The sequence below is a fragment of the Schistocerca nitens genome, chromosome 6, assembly GCF_023898315.1.
Source record: "Schistocerca nitens isolate TAMUIC-IGC-003100 chromosome 6, iqSchNite1.1, whole genome shotgun sequence".
In the NCBI taxonomy this organism is placed as follows: Eukaryota; Metazoa; Arthropoda; class Insecta; order Orthoptera; family Acrididae; genus Schistocerca; species Schistocerca nitens.
In genome coordinates, this window is record NC_064619.1 from 689,640,129 (window position 1) to 689,659,154 (window position 19,026).

General features: G+C 39.6%; 1 protein-coding gene across 2 annotated transcripts in view; it reads left to right on the top strand.

The window, feature by feature from the left end:
* The window catches only part of LOC126262579 (thioredoxin domain-containing protein 12-like), a 56,904-nt gene extending 41,595 nt beyond the window's left edge, over positions 1-15,309 (top strand). The window contains exons 3-4 of one of the 2 annotated variants that reach the window (XM_049959313.1): positions 14,726-14,869; positions 15,037-15,307. In XM_049959313.1, coding sequence (XP_049815270.1) covers positions 14,726-14,869; positions 15,037-15,194 — 302 coding nt within the window. In that variant the 3' untranslated portion in view covers positions 15,195-15,307. Of the gene's footprint in view, positions 1-14,725; positions 14,870-15,036 lie in introns of both variants that reach the window. The other variant, XM_049959314.1, reaches the window with a different exon arrangement.
* Positions 15,310-19,026: the final 3,717 nt, after the last annotated feature.

Consider the following 19,026-nt stretch of genomic DNA (forward strand, 5'->3'; position numbering starts at 1 on the left):
ATTTAATTGATGAAAGGATACAATATAAAAATGCAGTAAATGAAGCAGGCAAAAAGGAATACAAACGTCTCAAAAATGAGATCGACAGGAAGTGCAAAATGGCTAAGCAGGGATGGCTAGAGGACAAATGTAAGGATGTAGAGGCTTATCGCACTAAGGGTAAGATAGATACCGCCTACAGGAAAATTAAAGACACCTTTGGAGATAAGAGAACCACTTGTATGAACATCAAGAGCTCAGATGGAAACCCAATTCTAAGCAAAGAAGGGAAAGCAGAAAGGTGGAAGGAGTATATAGAGGGTCTATACAAGGGTGATGTACTTGAGGACAATATTATGGAAATGGAAGAGGATGTAGACGAAGACGAAATGGGAGATAAGGTACTGCGTGAAGAGTTTGACAGAGCACTAAAAGACCTGAGTTGAAACAAGGCCCACGGAGTAGACAACATCCCATTGGAACTACTGATGGCCTTGGGAGAGCCAGTCCTGACAAAACTCTACCATCTGGTGAGCAAAATGTATGAGACAGGCGAAATACCCTCAGACTTCAAGAAGAATATAATAATTCCAATCCCAAAGAAGCAGCTGTTGACAGATGTGAGAATTACCAAACAATCAGTTTAATAAGCCACAGCTGCAAAATACTAACACGAATTCTTTACAGACGAATGGAAAAACTAGTAGAAGCCGACCTCGGGGAAGATCAGTTTGGATTCCGTAGAAATACTGGCACACGTGAGGCAATACTGACCTTACGACTTATCTTAGAAGAAAGATTAAGGAAAGGCAAACCTACGCTTCTAGCATTTGTAGACTTAGAGAAAGCTTTTGACAATGTTGACAGGAATACTCTCTTTCAAATTCTAAAGTTGGCAGGGGTAAAATACAGGGAGCAAAAGGCTATTTACAATTTGTACAGAAACCAGATGGCAGTTATAAGAGTCAGGGACATGAAAGGGAAGCAGTGGTTGGGAAGGGAGTAAGACAGGGTTGTAGCCTCTCCCCGATGTTATTCAATCTGTATATTGAGCAAGCAATAAAGGAAACAAAAGAAAAATTCGGAGTAGGTATTAAAATCCATGGAGAAGAAATAAAACTTTGAGGTTCGCCGATGACATTTTAATTCTGTCAGAGACAGCAAAGGACTTGGAAGAGCAGTTGAACGGATTGGATGGTGTCTTGAAGGGAGGATATAAGATGAACATCAGCAAAAGCAAAACGAGGATAATGGAATGTAGTCGAATTAAGTCGGGTGATGTTGAGGGTATTAGATAAGGAAATGAGACACTTAAAGTAGTAAAGGAGTTCTGCTATTTGGGGAGCAAAATAACTGATGATGGTCGAAGTAGAGAGGATATAAAATGTAGACTGGCAATGGCAAGGAAAGCGTTTCTGAAGAAGAGAAATTTGTTAACATCGAGTATAGATTTAAGTGTCAGGAAGTCATTTCTGAAAGTATTTGTATGGAGTGTAGCCATGTATGGAAGTGAAGCATGGACGGTAAATAGTTTGGACAAGAAGAGAATAGAAGCTTTCGAAATGTGGTGCTACAGAAGAATGCTGAAGATTAGATGGGTAGATCACATAACTAATGAGGAGGTACTGAATAGAATTGGAGAGGAGAGGAGTTTGTGGCACAACTTGACTAGAAGAAGGGATCGGTTGGTAGGACATGTTCTGAGGCATCAAGGGATCACCAATTTAGTATTTGAGGGCAGCGTGGAGGGTAAAAATCGTAGAGGGAGTCCACGAAATGAATACACTAAGCAGATTCAGAAAGATGTAGGTTGCAGTAGGTACTGGGAGATGAAGAAGCTTGCACAGGATAGAGTAGCATGGAGAGCTGCATCAAACCAGTCTCAGGACTGAAGACCACAACAACAACATTGTTGAAGTCATTTCCATGAAGTTCTTGGTGTAAATGAACATGTTGTTGTTGTTGTTGTTGTTGTGGTAGTCTTCAGTCCTGAGACTGGTTTGATGCAGCTCTCCATGCTACTCTATCCTGTGCAAGCTTCATCATCTCCCAGTACCTACTGCAACCTACATCCTTCTGAATTTGCTTAGTGTATTCACCTCTTGGTCTCCCTCTACGATTTTTACCCTCCACGCTGCCCTCCAATGCTAAATTTGTGATCCCTTGATGCCTCAAAACATGTCCTACCAACCGATCCCTTCTTCTAGTCAAGTTGTGCCACAAACTTCTCTTCTCCCCAATCCTATTCAATACCTCCTCATTAGTTACGTGATCTACCCACCTTATCTTCAGCATTCTTCTGTAGCACCACATTTCGAAAGCTTCTATTCTCTTCTTGTCCACACTGGTTATCGTCCATGTTTCACTTCCATACATGGCTACACTCCATACAAATACTTTCAGAAACGACTTCCTGACACTTAAATCTATACTCAACGTTAACAAATTTCTCTTCTTCAGAAACGCTTTCCTTGCCATTGCCAGTCTACATTTTATATCCTCTCTACTTCGACCATCATCAGTTATTTTACTCCCTAAATAGCAAAACTCCTTTACTACTTTAAGTGTCTCATCTCCTAATCTAATCCCCTCAGCATCACCCGACTTAATTCGACTACATTCCATTATCCTCGTTTTGCTTTTGTTGATGTTCATCTTATACCCTCCTCTCAGGACACTGTCCATTCCGTTCAACTGCTCTTCCAAGTCCTTTGCTGTCTCTGACAGAATTACAATGTCATTGGCGAACCTCAAAGTTTTTACTTCTTCTCCATGAATTTTAATACCTACTCTGAATTTTTCTTTTGTTTCCTTTACTGCTTGCTCAATATACAGATTGAATAACATCGGGGAGAGACTACAACCCTGTCTCACTCCTATCCCAACCACTGCTTCCCTTTCATGCCCCTCGACTCTTATAACTGCCATCTGGTTTCTGTACAAATTGTAAATAGCCTTTCGCTCCCTGTATTTTACCCCTGTCAACTTCAGAATTTGAAAGAGAGTATTCCAGTTAACATTGTCAAAAGCTTTCTCTAAGTCTACAAATGCTAGAAACGTAGGTTTGCCTTTTCTTAATCTTTCTTCTAAGATAAGTCGTTAGGTTAGTATTGCCTCATGTGTTCCAACATTTCTACGGAATCCAAACTGATCTTCCCCGAGGTCCGCTTCTATCAGTTTTTCCATTCGTCTGTAAAGAATTTGCGTTAGTATTTTGCAACTGTGACTTATTAAACTGATAGTTTGGTAATTTTCACATCTGTCAACACCTGCTTTCTTTGGGATTGGAATTATTATTTTCTTCTTGAAGTCTGTGGGTATTTCGCCTGTCTCATACATTTTGCTCACCAGATGGTAGAGTTTTGTCATGACTGGCTCTCCCAAGGCCATCAGTAGTTCTAATGGAATGTTGTCTACTCCCGGGGCCTTGTTTCGACTCAGGTCTTTCAGTGCTCTGTCAAATTCTTCACACAGTATCTTATCTCCCATTTCATCTTCATCTACATCCTCTTCCATTTCCATAATATTGTCCTCAAGTACATCGCCCTTGTATAAACCCTCTGTATACTCCTTCCACCTTTCTGCCTTCCCTTCTTTGCTTAGAACTGGGTTGCCATCTGAACTCTTGATATTCATACAAGTGGTTCTCTTCTCTCCAAAGGTCTCTTTAATTTTCCTGTAGGCAATATCTATCCTACCCCTAGTGAGACAAGCCTCTGCATCCTTACATTTGTCCTCTAACCATTCCTGCTTAGCCATTTTGCACTTCCTGTCAATCTCATTTTTGTGACGTTTGTATTCCTTTTTGCCTGCTTCATTTACTGCATTTTTATATTGTATCCTTTCATCAATTAAATTCAATATTTCTTCTGTTACCCAAGGATTTCTATTAGCCCTCGTCTTTTTACCTACTTGATCCTCTGCTGCCTTCACTAATTCAGCCCTCAAAGCTACCCATTCTTCTTCTACTGTATTTCTTTCCCCCATTCCTGTCAATTGTTCACTTAGGCTCTCCCTGAAACTCTGTACAACCTCTGGTTCTTTCAGTTTATCCAGGTCCCATCTCCTTAAATTCCCACCTTTTTGCAGTTTCTTCAGTTTTATTCTACAGGTCATAACCAATAGATTGTGGTCAGAATCCACATCTGCCCCTGGAAATGTCTTACAATTTAAAACCTGGTTCCTAAATCTCTGTCTTACCATTATATAATCTATCTGATACCTTTTAGTATCTCCAGGATTCTTCCAGGTATACAACCTTCTTTTATGATTCTTGAACCAAGTGTTAGCTATGTTTAAGCTGTGCTCTGTGCAAAATTCTACAAGGAGGCTTCCTCTTTGAATTCTTTCCCCCAATCCATATTCACCTACTATGTTTCCTTCTCTCCCTTTTCCTACTGACGAATTCCAGTCACCCATGACTATTAAATTTTCGTCTCCCTTCACTACCTGGATAATTTCTTTTATCTCGTCATACATTTCATCAATTTCTACATCATCTGCAGAGCTAGTTGGCATATAAACTTGTACTACTGTAGTAGGTATGGGCTTCGTATCTATCTTGGCCACAATAATGCGTTCACTATGCTGTTTGTAGTAGCTAACCCGCACTTCTATTTTTTTATTCATTATTAAACCTACTCCTGCATTACCCCTATTTGATTTTGTATTTATAACCCTGTAATCACCTGACCATGTCTTGTTCCTCCTGCCACCGAACTTCACTAATTCCCACTATATCTAACTTTAACCTATCCATTTCCCTTTTTAAATTTTCTAACCTACCTGCCCGATTAAGGGATCTGACATTCCACGCTCCGATCCGTAGAACGCCAGTTTTCTTTCTCCTGATAACGACGTCCTCTTGAGTAGTCCCCGCCCGGAGATCCGAATGGGGGACTATTTTACCTCCGGAATATTTTACCCAAGAGGACGCCATCGTCATTTAATCATACAGTAAAGCTGCATGTCCTCGGGAAAAATTATGGCTGTAGTTTCCCCTTGCTTTCAGCCGTTCGCAGTACCAGCACAGCAAGGCCGTTTTGGTTATTGTTACAAGGCCAGATCAGTCAATCATCCAGACTGTTGCCCCTGCAACTACTGAAAAGGCTGCTGCCCCTCTTCAGGAACCACATGTTTGTCTGGCCTCTCAACAGATACCCCTCCGTTGTGGTTGCACCTACGGTACGGCTATCTGTATCGCTGAGGCACGCAAGCCTCCCCACCAACGGCAAGGTCCATGGTTCATGGGGGGAAAATGAACATAGTAAGGATGAAACTTATGAACATAGTAAGGATGAAACTTATGGCATTGCTGAATGTGATGTGCACTTATTTTCAAAACAACAACTTCATGTTGAATTCATCATGTGCTGACTTGAGGATTCACATCTGCAGCAGTGAGCACAGCGACTTAACAGCTTTGTCTGTTCATGTTCTAAAACAGTTTTGAGAACTTGTATTTAAGCTTCCTGTTTTACGTAGATGAAAAATGAGATCATTGAACGTTCAGCAAGAAGGCTGTATAGTATTTGTGCCTGAAAAGAATTTAGCCCGGCCACAGCAAGTTACAGTTCAGGTATGTACAGTAGACTGCAACATAGACGTAATAACATAATAATCACAATGTTCTGTAACAGTAGTGAACGTAAAAATGCAAATTACTAAATCATTTCTTATGAACGTATTTCCTCCGTAGATGAGCAGCATTTCTACCTTATCAGTATGCGTGTGCATCATACACCTTTACACAACAAGAACTGTATTCACAATGTGTACTACCGCCAGAGCAGCTACTAAGTTACTCTGATGCATGACAACACTGGTTTGCAGTGTACTATACACTAAACCAACATCAAATGAGGTTCGTGGGGGAGAGAAGAGTACCTGTGCTGACATGCACCCACACCGCTACTGCAGCACAACAGGTATGTTATATGTACAACCAAGGCAGTAGACAGCTCAGTTTCTTCACAACCTGTGTACTCTGCATAGTTTGCATATTACCTTTTATTGACAGAAATGATACAATGTGATCACTTCTGAGTAGCTCTTGGAGGGGATAAGTGTATTCTTGAATAAAATGTACATGGTTCCATTTAAAAAATTTAACCTCTACCCTAAATCTTCTACACCTGTGGAGAGGCATAAAACATAAAAACTCAGCAAGAACTACCCAGTGTTGCTGAAAAACATTGGTTGAAACAATTTTTCATTCAACACATTAGAAAAAGTTATTTTGGGTGAGCAAGATAAATGGGACACCGTGTATATGTAACTTTTAATAACATTAATTTTTTTGTGCATGCTATTTTTGTTGCGTAATACGTATTGCAAGGGTTCAGTTTGTAAGTTAATGTTGTTAACTTTATGGTTACAGTATTTTTTGTGTGTCATTATACAGGGTTTTACAAAAAGGTACGGCCAAACTTTCAGGAAACATTCCTCACACACAAATAAAGAAAAGATGTTATGTGGACATGTGTCTGGAAACACTTAATTTCCATGTTAGAGCTCATTTTAGTTTCGTCCACCTATGCTCAATGGAGCATGTTATCATGATTTCATATGGGACACTCTACCTGTGGTGCTAGAACATGTGCCTTTACAAGTAGGACACAACATGTGGTTCATGCACGATGGAGCTCCTGCACATTTCAGTCAAAGTGTTCTTACGCTTTGGTGACCAATGGATTGGTAGAGGTGGACCAATTCCATGACCTCCACGCTCTCCTGACCTCAACCCTCTTGACTTTCATTTATGGAGGCATTTGAAAGCTGTTGTCTACGCAACCTCGGTACCAAATGTAGAGACTCTTCGTGCTCGTATTGTGGACGGCTGTGATACAATATGCCATTCTCCAGGGCTGCATCAGGGATTCCATGCGATGGAGGGTGGATGCATGTATATTCGCTAACGGAGGACATTTTGAACAATTCCTGTAACAAAGTGTTTGAAGTCACGCTGGTACGTTCTGTTGCTGTGTGTTTCCATTCCATGATTAATGTGATTTGAAGAGAAGTAATAAAATGAGCTCTACCATGGAAAGTAAGCATTTCCGGACATATGTCCACATAACATATTTTCATTCTTTGTGTGTGAGGAATGTTTCCTGAAAGTTTGACCGTACCTTTTTGTCACACCCTGTATATGCTATGCTGACAGTTATATCTATTTTTATTTTTTCTCATAGCACTATCACTTGGTGCAGTATTTTTAATTACATTAGTTTTTATTTAATTTTGTAATGAAATATAGAAGTGTGACTGAACACAATCGCTATTAACAACAGAAAGAGCTTCTGTTGGATATTGAACATTAGCTCCTCAATGGCGTTAATTTCTCAGGAGTAGGGAAAGAAGAGAAAAGCAGTTATAAAAGTGAACATCATTCTTAATTTTTCATTTGTTTTATATCTGCAGTGTAAACACACTTTATTACACGTACAGAATATATAATGGCTGAAATCTAGATGCCAGTTAACAAAAACTAGTCCCAAAAGTGTCCCAATATGTGCAAAAGAAATTATCATTTAGCCACATAATATCCAGTTTCCAATAACATGCATACATGTGGAAAAATGTAGACGTTGGTGCAGCTTAGCTACAAGTGAAGTTCAGAGATAGTTGGCTGTTGCCATAAGGCAATCTATAGGCTACAGAATTAACTTACATGATTCTTCAGATGTGAGAATGTTACCACTGGTATGTTACAGGCATACAACTTATGGTATGGGGGCAGTTTCTTGTTACCCATTACTTTGTGTAAATTATATTCTAATTGGGATACATTCTGTAGCAGAACACAAGGGCAGAAAGTAACATGTCGTGCCATCTCTGTCAGGGTATTGGAGTGGTGATTGATGTCCAGAGTCAACTGGATCTCTAAGGCCACTGGGAGTGGAGTCATCTGGGAAACTTAACTCTTGTGGGTGCTGGCAGTGAGTCCCAGATCTTCATTGTCTTGCGTGTCGTGCAGGGCTGTTGCAGATGTATGGAGTCTTGTGGGATGAGGTAGATTTCTCAGTGACCCCTCCCCACCCTTTACCACAACACACACACACACACAAATCAAATTCTCAGATATTTAAAAGGTACCTGAATTCTGCATTAATATTTTGATATATGTGGAACCACTCATTCACTGTACAGTATGCCTTCATCAAGAAGTAGTGCTGAACCTACCCCTTATAGGGCCCCAGACATTTGATTTGTTTAAAATTTGGTAGGTATGTGAGGAACTTACTTTAAGCTGGAATCATATTTTGTTGCGCGACTGCTGCATGAGTGTACTATGCCTTGAATGTTTTTTTCTACATGATGACCCCACTGGACGGTAATCCAAATCACTTTTATTTGATTCGAGGATGAAGATTGTTTTCCAGGTATCTGTAAATGATGCACAGAGACTGTGAGCTCTCTGTGCATGTGTTGCTCCAATGTGAAGCTTTCATTATTGTAAAGGAGAGTGATTATAGTCCTGGCTGCAAGTTGTCTCTTAAACTTCCTTGGCTTTGGTGAATATGGTTGATGCCGTTAATTGCTTGCACTGTGTCTTTACTTCCATTTCCTAATTGTGGCTTCTGGTTTCATCACATGTGATAATTCTCACAAATAAGTCCTTTCATTCATATATATTTGGAATAATGTTATTGGTCTTGTTTCACACGAATCCCAGTTAGACGTACAACTTTACAGTACAACTGTTATGGCAGTACATTTTCATTTTGCTGCCTCATGTAGGATTATTCACATAATTTCTGTCATCGTACTGTTGTAATATATTGCATTGTTATTGCAAATTTCAAGTTTTCATATAAGTGACTCTCGTATTTCAGTTAACCTCAGTGTTAAGTCAAGTAGTGACTAACAAGTCTTTGAGTATATGCTCATAATTTTATTTATTATGGTATCAGTTTTTATGCAGTAGATATTTGATCTTATAAGTGTTAGTAGTGAAGATGATTAAACTTATTGAATTGTGTCTACCTTTGTAAACAGCTGTATTTTATGTGAGATTTAAAACTTTCACAGCATACATATTGTTCCACAAAATTTCGGAAGAACTGCTGGATGTTTGTAACTTCCTGCCACAATATTTCGGTGCAGTATCTTCTGGCCATCTTCAGATGATACTGGCAAAAACTCCCTGAGCTCTGGTATTTAAGGCCCCGCCGGCACATGCTTGGTGGATTCACATGGCGATGCACATGCGCTACTTGAGTGCATTCAATTCTGCTGTGCTGCGCGCCCTCCGTTGTGAAAACTCACTGTGCTGATATCAATTCAATTATCTTCCTGCAGTTCTGTCACAGAACTACGCCGGCTACAGAGGCCATGAAGTGTTTCGATGATTGGATTCCAGGCCAAATTCATTTGGAAACCACCGTCACGATTAATAAGAGACTCACTGTCAGACAGCCATATTTCCAAGGACTCATTAATAATAGAACTCTAAAAGTTAGACATATGGGCCACAATTTTTGTCTCATTGTAATTCATGACATGACCAGTGGAAATACAGTGTTCGGCGATGGCAGTCTTACAAGGCTGAAGAAGGTGAGCATGCCGCTGATGTTCCACAATGTGATCCTGCAAGGTATGCATCATTTGCCCTACTTAAGATTTGCCACATTCACACAGAATCCTGTAAACATCAGCCTTGCACAGCTCTAGGTCATCTTTGACAGATCCCAACAGTGACAACATTTTTGCAGGAGGATGAAAGATTGCTTTCACTTTATATTTTCTTAGTATTCTGCCTATTTGCACTGAAATATTACCAATGTATGGTAAATAGGCAGTCGTTTTAAAGGCCTCTTCCTCTTCTTTGCTCCGTCATTTACAGGTCTGCAGCACTCTCTCCACTTCCTGGGATGAATACCCATTCTTCAGAAATACAGTCTGCAGGTGCTCCAGTTCTGTTTGCAAACTATCGGTGTCAGAGATGACGTGGGCTCGGTGAAGCAATATCTTCAAAACACCCTTCATTTGTGCTGGATGGTGGAAACTAGCTGCTTGTAAGTAAAGGTCTGTGTGAGTGGGCTTTCTGTATACTGGATGACCAAGTGTGCTATTGCTCTTACGTTGCTCCAAGACATCTAAAAACGGCAGGCATCCCTCATTCTCCATCTCCAAAGTAAATTTTATGTTTTCGTGTATGGAGTTCAGATGTTGTAGGAACTCTAGCAGACTATCCAAACCATGAGGCCAAACTATTAAATTATCATCAACATATCGCCAAAATACTGTTGGTTTCAAAGCGGCTGAAGCGAGTGATTGCTCCTCAAAATCTTCCATCAAAAGATTGCCCACCAGGGGAGACAAAGGACTCCCCTTGGCATCACCGTCCGATTGCTCATAAAACTAGTTGTTAAATTAAAAATATGTAGAGGAGAGGGTGTGCTCAAATAGTGCTGTAATGTCAGTTCCAAGTCTATTGCCTATGAGATGTAGTGAGTCCACAAGAGGTACATTTGTAAAAAGTGAAACAAACTATGTCAAAACTGACCAACAAGTCATAACTTTGCAGCTGCAATAACTTAAGTCTGCTGATAAAATCACTAGAATTCTTTATGTGATGTGGACACTTTCCTACCATTGGTTTGAACAAAGGCGCCAAATACTTTGCTAAGTCGTAAGTGGCTGCTCCAGTATTACTCACAATTGGACGTAATGGCACATTATCCTTGTGGATCTTCAGCAATCCATATAGCCTAGGCGGAACTGAACTATTTGGTTTCAGTGTCTTAATTACCTCCTTTGGTAAGGAACTGTTAGTTAGAAGTTCTGTTTTCTGCACCACTTGGGTAGCAGGATCCTTATCTGTCCTCACCTATGAAGAGGGCAGCTCTCTGGAACTTGTGAGCAGCCCCGGATACAGTGGTACTTAAATCAGACAAAGATAATGCTACTGTTTAATGCTACAGGAGGGCTATATTAATAAGATCACTGTTTTATTAAGCAACTCAACATATTGCAAAATAGATAAGGATCCTACTACCCACGTTGTGCGGAAAACAGCAGAACTTCTAACTAACAGTTCCTTACCAAAGGAGGTAATTAAGACACTGAAACAAATAGTTCAGTTCCACCTAGGCTATATGGATTGCCGAAGATCCACAAGGATAACGTGCCATTACGTCCAATTGTGAGTAATATTGGAGCAGCCACTTACGACTTAGCAAAGTATTTGGCGTCTTTGCTCAAATCAATGGTAGAACAGTGTCCACATCACATAAAGAATTCTAGTGATTTTATCAGCAGACTTAAGTTATTGCAGCCTTCAAAGTTATGACTAGTTGGTCAGTTTTGAAATAGTTTGTTTCACTTTTTACAAATGTATCTGTTGTGGACTCACTACATCTCATTGGCGATAGGTTTAGAGCTGACATTACAGCACTATTTGAGCACACCCTCTCCTCTACATATTTTTTATTTAACAATGAATTTTATGAGCAATCGGACGATGTTGGCATGGAGAGTCATTTGCCTCCCCTGGTGGCCAATCTTTTTATGTTAGATTTTGAGGAGCAAGCACTCGCCTCAGCCCCTTTAAACCAACAGTATTTTGGCGATATGTTGATGATACTTTTATAGTTTGGCCTCATGATTTGGATCGTCTGCGAGAGTTTCTACAACATCTGAACTCCATACACGAAAACATAAAATTTACTATGGAGTTGGAGAAGGAAGATTGCCTGCCATTTTTAGACATCTTGGTGCAATGTAAGAGCGATGGCACACTTGGTCATTCGGTATATAGAAAGCCCACTCACACAGACCTTTACTTACAAGCAGCTAGTTTCCACCATCCAGCACAAACAATGGGTGTTTTGAGGACATTGCTTCACCGAGTCCACGTCATTTCTGACACCAATAGTTTGCAAACAGAACTGGAGCACCTACAGACTGTATTTCTGAAGAATGGGTTTCCATCCCAGCAAGTGGAGAGAGCACTGCAGACCTGTAAATGACGGAGCAAAGAAGAGAAAGAGGCCTTTAAAATAACTGCCTATTTACCATATATTGGTAATATTGCAGTGCAAATAGGGAGAATACTAAGAAAATATAAAGTCAAAGCAATCTTTTGCCCTCTTGCAAAAATTTTGTCACTGTTGAGACCTGTCAAAGATGACCTAGAGCTGCGCAAGGCAGGTGTTTACAGGATTCCGTGTGAATGCTGCAGATCTTATATAAGGCAAACGACGCGTACTGTGCAGGATCGCATTGTGGAACATCAGTGGCATACTCACCTTCTTCAGCCTTATAAGTCTGCCATCGCCGAACACTGTATTTCCATTGGTCGTGTCATGAATTACAATGAGAGAAAAATTGTGGCCCATATGTCTAACTTTTGGAGCTCTATTATTAATGAGTCCTTGGAAATATGGCTGTCTGACAGTGAGTCTCTTATTAATCGTGACGGTGATTTCCAAATGAATTTGGCCTGGAATCCAATCATCGAAACACTTCATGGCCTCTGTAGGCGGCGTAGTTCTGTGATGGAACTGCAGGAAGATAATCGAATTGATATCGGTGCAGTGAGTTTTCACAACGGAGGGCGTGCAGCGCTGCAGAATTGAATGCGCTCAAGTAGCGCATGCGCAATGCCAAGTGAATCCACCACGCATGTGCCGGCGGGGCCTTAAATACCAGAGCTCAGGGAGTTTTTGCCAGTGTCACGTGAAGATGCCCAGAAGACTGCGCCGAAATATTGTGGCAGGAAGTTGCAAACATCTGGCAGTTCTCCCAAAATTTTGTCTAACAGTTGTATTTTATTCTTCTTGTGTATCTAAATTTTCATTGCTACTCAGTCAATTAAAAACAATAATTGAACTCGTAAAAATCTCTTTAAAGAGTTGGGGATTATACCAGCAAATCCTGAGTACATCTACACAACCAGTGTTATTCACAGTAAGAAAACATTAGCACTTATCATATTAACAGCTTTTTTCCTGAATGTGTTTTGATGAAACTTAAAAATTAAAATAATAAATTATACCAAGTAATCAAACTATACAATAAATTGCTTAAAGAGAAAACTAACATCAGTGTTTTCTAAAATGCATGCCTTTTAAATAAGAGATACTGTACTGTAAAGTACTGCTTAAGTGTCACAAATATGTGATTAATAAAAATAATAAGGATTGATAAAAATTTAAAAATGATGTGTGTCTGTCATTCTGCAACACTCTTTTAGAGTATAATCTCTGTTACTGGAAAATTGTGTATCCTAGATCTGTGATGGTCATGAACTTGGTATCTCCTATAATGTGTAGGCATGCAGACTCAGAATTGCAGACAGACAAATGAATGCGCTAAGAATGAGGCAGGAACAAAAGCAAACTGGTGCTTTTAATTTATTATAATGTTGTTCTACCAAGAACTGATGGAAGGTTCTGTTAAAATGAGGCAGGGGTATAATAACGGTCCTAATGTTAGTTGAACAGCTTTGTTTGTCCAGTGTGTGCAGTGACATGTTATGATGAGATGTGAATAAATAGTATAACATTAGTTTTGGAATTATCCGGACCTTTAGTTGATCATGTGCATGTTTAACTATTAATTAAGTTTCAGTCTATACTACTATATATAAAGACAAGTTGTTGCTTAACATTTTTATTTTCATTTGGATATAGCTTCAGAGGCTACATATGTTTTAAATATGTATGGTATATAAATATCAGTGTGTTGTGTAAAGGGGAAACGTTGTTAGCGAAACTCTCGAAAAGTTATGGATCAGTGCACTTCAGATTTTTACACAATACTGTAATAAACATCCAGAAAGACATAGGCTATATATTTTTTGAACACCAATGTACAGGTTTTCTGTTAAAACCAATTATGAGAAAGAAAATGCTGTGCCATACTATGCTTTGAAAATGTGCATTTTTGTGTTCTTTCTTGCACAGTAGTTCATTTAAAATATGTATAAGTACACACACACACTCACACTTTCTCCTTACATATAAACAAAAACTGAATACACAACTAAGTGCTGTTTTGTTTTCTTTCTTACTGTCAGTTTTAATAGAGAATGGGAAAGTTGTATCTCTGGATTATCAACTTATGATTAGAATACTACTATGGAGTCTGAATAGTCCAAAACTTTGTTATCCAGCCCATTTGTAGATTAAAACTATGCGAAATACACTCATCGAAGTTTCTATCCTCGGAAGCTCAGCGGCAGGAGAGGTCTCTCGTACCCCATACACCAATGTTCCCAACTGATTTACCCATGTATTGTAAATTATTTCAGTTCCTAGTCAAGGCTTTGTTGGCAATAACGATAAACAAGGCTCAAGGTCTGTGAGGGGTGGGGAGAGGAGATGGAAAGAGGAGGAGGGGGGGTGGGGGAATAGACAGAGAGAGGATGAGGTGGTGGTGGGGGGTAGGTGATGAGGAAGAGGTGGACAGAGAGAGGGTGGAGAAGGTGATGGACAGCAAGAGAGAAGAGAAGGAGAAGGAGAGTAGGATGCATACCCAATCCCATACATATTTAGCAGTTGCGAAGCATTGCCTGGTTTGCTAGTAGTGAATAAAGTTGATAAGTCTAATGTCATTGTAAAATAATATGTGAGTAAATGAACAATTAATTAATGTTGTGGGACCGATGACCATAGCAGTCTGGTCCCTTTAATCTCACAAACCAACCAATTAAAGTTGTAAATAATGAATTGAATATTGTATTAGCTTTGATGTAAGCAATCACAGTCCATTTGTGAGCAATATTTTATGTTTTCAGCTTTGAAACCTCAGTTTGCAGAGTCCAAAGAAATAGAAGAATTGAGCAGCAATTTTGTGATGGTAAATGTTGGTGATGATGATAAAGTGGTAGGCAGTTCATTTTCCCCAGATGGAGATTATATTCCACGCATCATTTTCATGAGTGAGTTTATTAAACATCTTGCATCTCTCTGACTGAAATTGATGTATATGTTGTGATAACATTGATATTTGTCCACAAAGCTGTACTGCAAATTATCCTTAAATTTGTAATTTTTGACTGGTTTTAACATAAATAGTGTTGTACAGTTATTGTTATTATTTTGCCAGGTCCAGATGGTGAAGTGAGGCCAGAGTTTTATAATGAGGGAGGCAATGAAGCATATAAGTATTTCTATTCTGATATTTCAAATATAATAACTACAATGCAGAAAGTCCAGAGGGCATATAAAAAGAAACACAAATCAAAAGACACGAAAGAACTTTAATAAGGATGCATGATGCTTCTTTTCTAGTCACTTATATATATTTATCACAGAAGCTTGAGATTTCTATGAATTATTTAGGTACTCATGCACTGTTTTGTGAAAATATTGTAGTTAATTCTCGTGTCATTTTGTATCATTAAAATATATATATTTTGAAATTTTCTGAACTTTTCTTTAAACCTCACATTGTCTCCCACATGTAACTGAACACATTTGAGAGTCTATTTTATGACGAGTTGAAAATTACTTTTTCATATCATCGGACACTTTGCCGCAGAGTGAAAAATAAATTCTACTTTTAAAAGGCCTCACTCAGGTTTATTGATGTGCTTAATTTTTGAATTTTGTGTGTTTTATATACCCAGATAGATTGCTGTTGTGCTGATTACTTAGTAGTATAACATGTTTTAGTTGTCTAAATTTAATCTGACTCTTTCACTAGATCATAATGACAGATAAGATAGGAAAGACCAAACAGAAGAGGAAGTAACAGCGAAATAGATATGATGGATGTATGTATAGATTTGTGTTGAATGTTATGAAAATTCTCTATCTAACTCTTGAGATTTCACTTTTAATTTTTCACTAGTTATGTTTCCCCTCCTTCATTCTTAGAGTTCAGGTTTTTCAGCTTTTTTTTAACACTTTGCATGATCTGAAAAGTCTTGTATTAAGTTGGACTCCTCCTTAAGAATCTTAGGTCAGTACTTTGCTAGTAATGCACTGTGTGTTCAAAACATTTGGTGATTTGTATCAAATAGCAAATAAAATGGAAGATAATAACAAAATATACTTATTTATCTCCAGACTAATATAACTGGCCAGAGGATTTTTTGTAAAGTTAGAAATGATATTGGAAACTATCATTTTCTTTGACATCTCTGGATATCCATCAAAATGTGACACAGGCAGCTGTGTGCTGCAACAGTGATGGTTGCTTCCACTTTAGAACAATTTGGCAATATAAACTCTTAATTCCTACTATAAAAAGATTGCAGAATATTTGGATGTGTCATGTTCACATGTTTTATACACCTGGCATGCTGCACTTCACACGCAACTCAGAATCTTCATTTTTTATGAGTAAAAGTTGGCTTGGCTTCTGTGCAGCCAATGTAGACATGTAGTCATCACAAATAAAATTCCTGACAGTTACATGCTCAGTGCAATCCCATTGAGTTTCCACCTGTGTTGATATCCCTGAAGTAGCTATTTGCATGGTACAGATGGGGAACAAATCTTTTGATTATGCAAATCCCTGTCAATGGTATGTTAACACTACACTTGTGAATGTTTAGTTTACTGGCTGTCTGGACGTAGCCTGAACAATCCATCAACATCCTTTGTGCTTATGATACCTGTTCCATAGATTTCTGTCAACATTGTTGTGTGTCTGTGTTGCTCATTTTCCAGTGTACTACAAAACTTATGTTTATCTTGCGTCATTGTTAGAATAAATGTTTGTACTTTTGGTGCTTTTTACTGACCAATGCCGACATGTTTTTGTGGTCTTCAGTCTGAAGACTGGTTTCATACAGCTTTTCATGCTACTCTATCCTTTGTTTGCCTCTTCACCTCTGAATAACTATGGCAACATAACATCAGTAAAGGTAGAGAGACTGCAGAGAATTAGACCACACTCTGCAATGATTGTAAGTGACCAAAACTTACAGACTACAGTTAATGCAATTGCACATCAAATATATAAAAAGCACTTCTCAGGTTTCAGTCTATAAGATTAAATGGACACTCCAAATATCAGAATGACATCAACAAATCACAAGAAGCACTTCCACCACAACATTCATCTTTCAAGTCAAGTTATGCCACAAATATCATTTCTCCCAATTTCTATCCATTACTTCCTCAGTAGTTAGCTCTACCCACCAATCTCCAGCATTCTTCTGTAGCATTCTATTGCTTCTTGCCTGAACTACTTATTATCCTACTTTCAAATCCATACAAGGCTTCACTCCAGACAAATACCTTCGACACTAGTCCTTCATTTTGGTGTGTTAAACACTGTATGATATTGTTTACACACATCTTAACAGGTAACTGCACATGCATGAATTTCTAACACACATTAGCATTTAAATATTGGTTCATTCATCAGATGTTTTAGGTAAACTTTGTGTTTCCAGATAGAATATAATTTTGTAGTGAAAGTTTGACAGTGAATAGTGTATTTTTCTGAAATTTATTACTTCTGAAATTATTTAGGATATTTTTGAGAGGGAAGTATCCTGTGATGTACCAAAATTTAGTGACAGCCATTTACAGGCAAGGGTTAATATTATTTTAACACACTGCAGATGGATCCGGAATGCCAGTGCCTAAGTGAGATTCAGGTGTCATCTCAAATGAATTAAGAAATCAATGTAGTTACTGTTTTTTCCATTACTTTCTGATAGTTTGAATTTATTACAACACGTGCATTATCAGGAGACAGAAATAATTGCTTTTCTTGCCTGGTATGAAATAGGTGTAACTCGTGTAGATCAGGTATTGTAGAGATGCCACAAGTAGCTTCTGCAACTTACTATTCATGGTTTTCCTAAATAATCACTTCTTTATAGGTCTCTTATCACAATTAGCCAAACATGCGTATTTGTTCCCTGTATACTGATTTTTTTATGTTAGGTGTCTAAAAGTGGACAGTAAATCTATACTCTTTATTGACAATAACAACATATACAAAAATTACATCGGCTGATAACGGGACGCTGAATAACGACAAGATTGGAGAAACATTAACTGTCCAAGTGCAGAGTGCTATCACTGACAATAGAATGTTCACTGGCGCAGAACTTATCTGAGTAGAAAATGTTTGCATGTGGTAGTGAAGATGCAAATGGATGAGGCCCCACTGGCTGTGGCCCAGTGTGTTCATATTTGCTGGCTGGGGCTCTGGCTGTGGGTGATTATGCTGTGCTTGTTCCAGCTACCCATTGCTGATGCTGGACAAAAACCCTATAGTGGTGGATTGTATGGGCAGGGCACCACATCCCTCCCTCCTTCTGCAGAGCTGATGCCACAGGCAGCAGCCCTCGAAAACAGAGGAGCATGCTGGCTGGATCACTGCTGGCAGAAAGCCAACATGGATGAGGAAGCCACCCGACTACTCAGATGACTCGATGATGATTACAGTGGTGGTGATGGCAGTGGTGCAATGGCAGCTGCACAGTAACAAGGTTGGTGTCCATCGGCACATCAGCATTCGAAGAGGCATTGCCCCAGCAAGGATTGGCTGTAAGCTGTCTCTGGCCCAGTGCTGTATATGGGCAGAAGTGGCCTGGACAGTGGGGCACTGTCTGTGGAGCCAACCCCGCATGTGGGAGATCTGTGGACCATGCAGCAACAAGAAATGGAGGCATCGACAACGAGGTAACATCTGTCTGGTGCTCCAGTGAGTGGGCAGTGTTTGAGTAGCTGCGATCAAGTACCAGTTGTTGGTCTCGGGCAGGCAGAGGCTCCATCTCAATATCGTTGATGCCCACTAGCACATCCAGGGAAGGAGACTCATGTGGTGCCTGGCCCTGGCAGGGAGGGGGGGGGGGGGGGTGGCACCTGGAGAAGGTCCCTCCAGTGGTGTCCACTGCAGTGGGTTTTTGCCTCACCGTGGTTGTAGGTGATTCCGGTGGTGGGAGAGTGTCACCCCACTGGCATCTGTGGTGAACATTCACTGTCCACGCATCTGCCGAAACACAGCTGGTGCCTATCCCATCTGCTGACTGAAGATGCACACCCAGACTGGATCACTCACAGCATATCGTGAAGGGTGTGGCCACGCCACAAGCCGTGGCACAGGTTGGAGTAGGTGTGGTAGCAT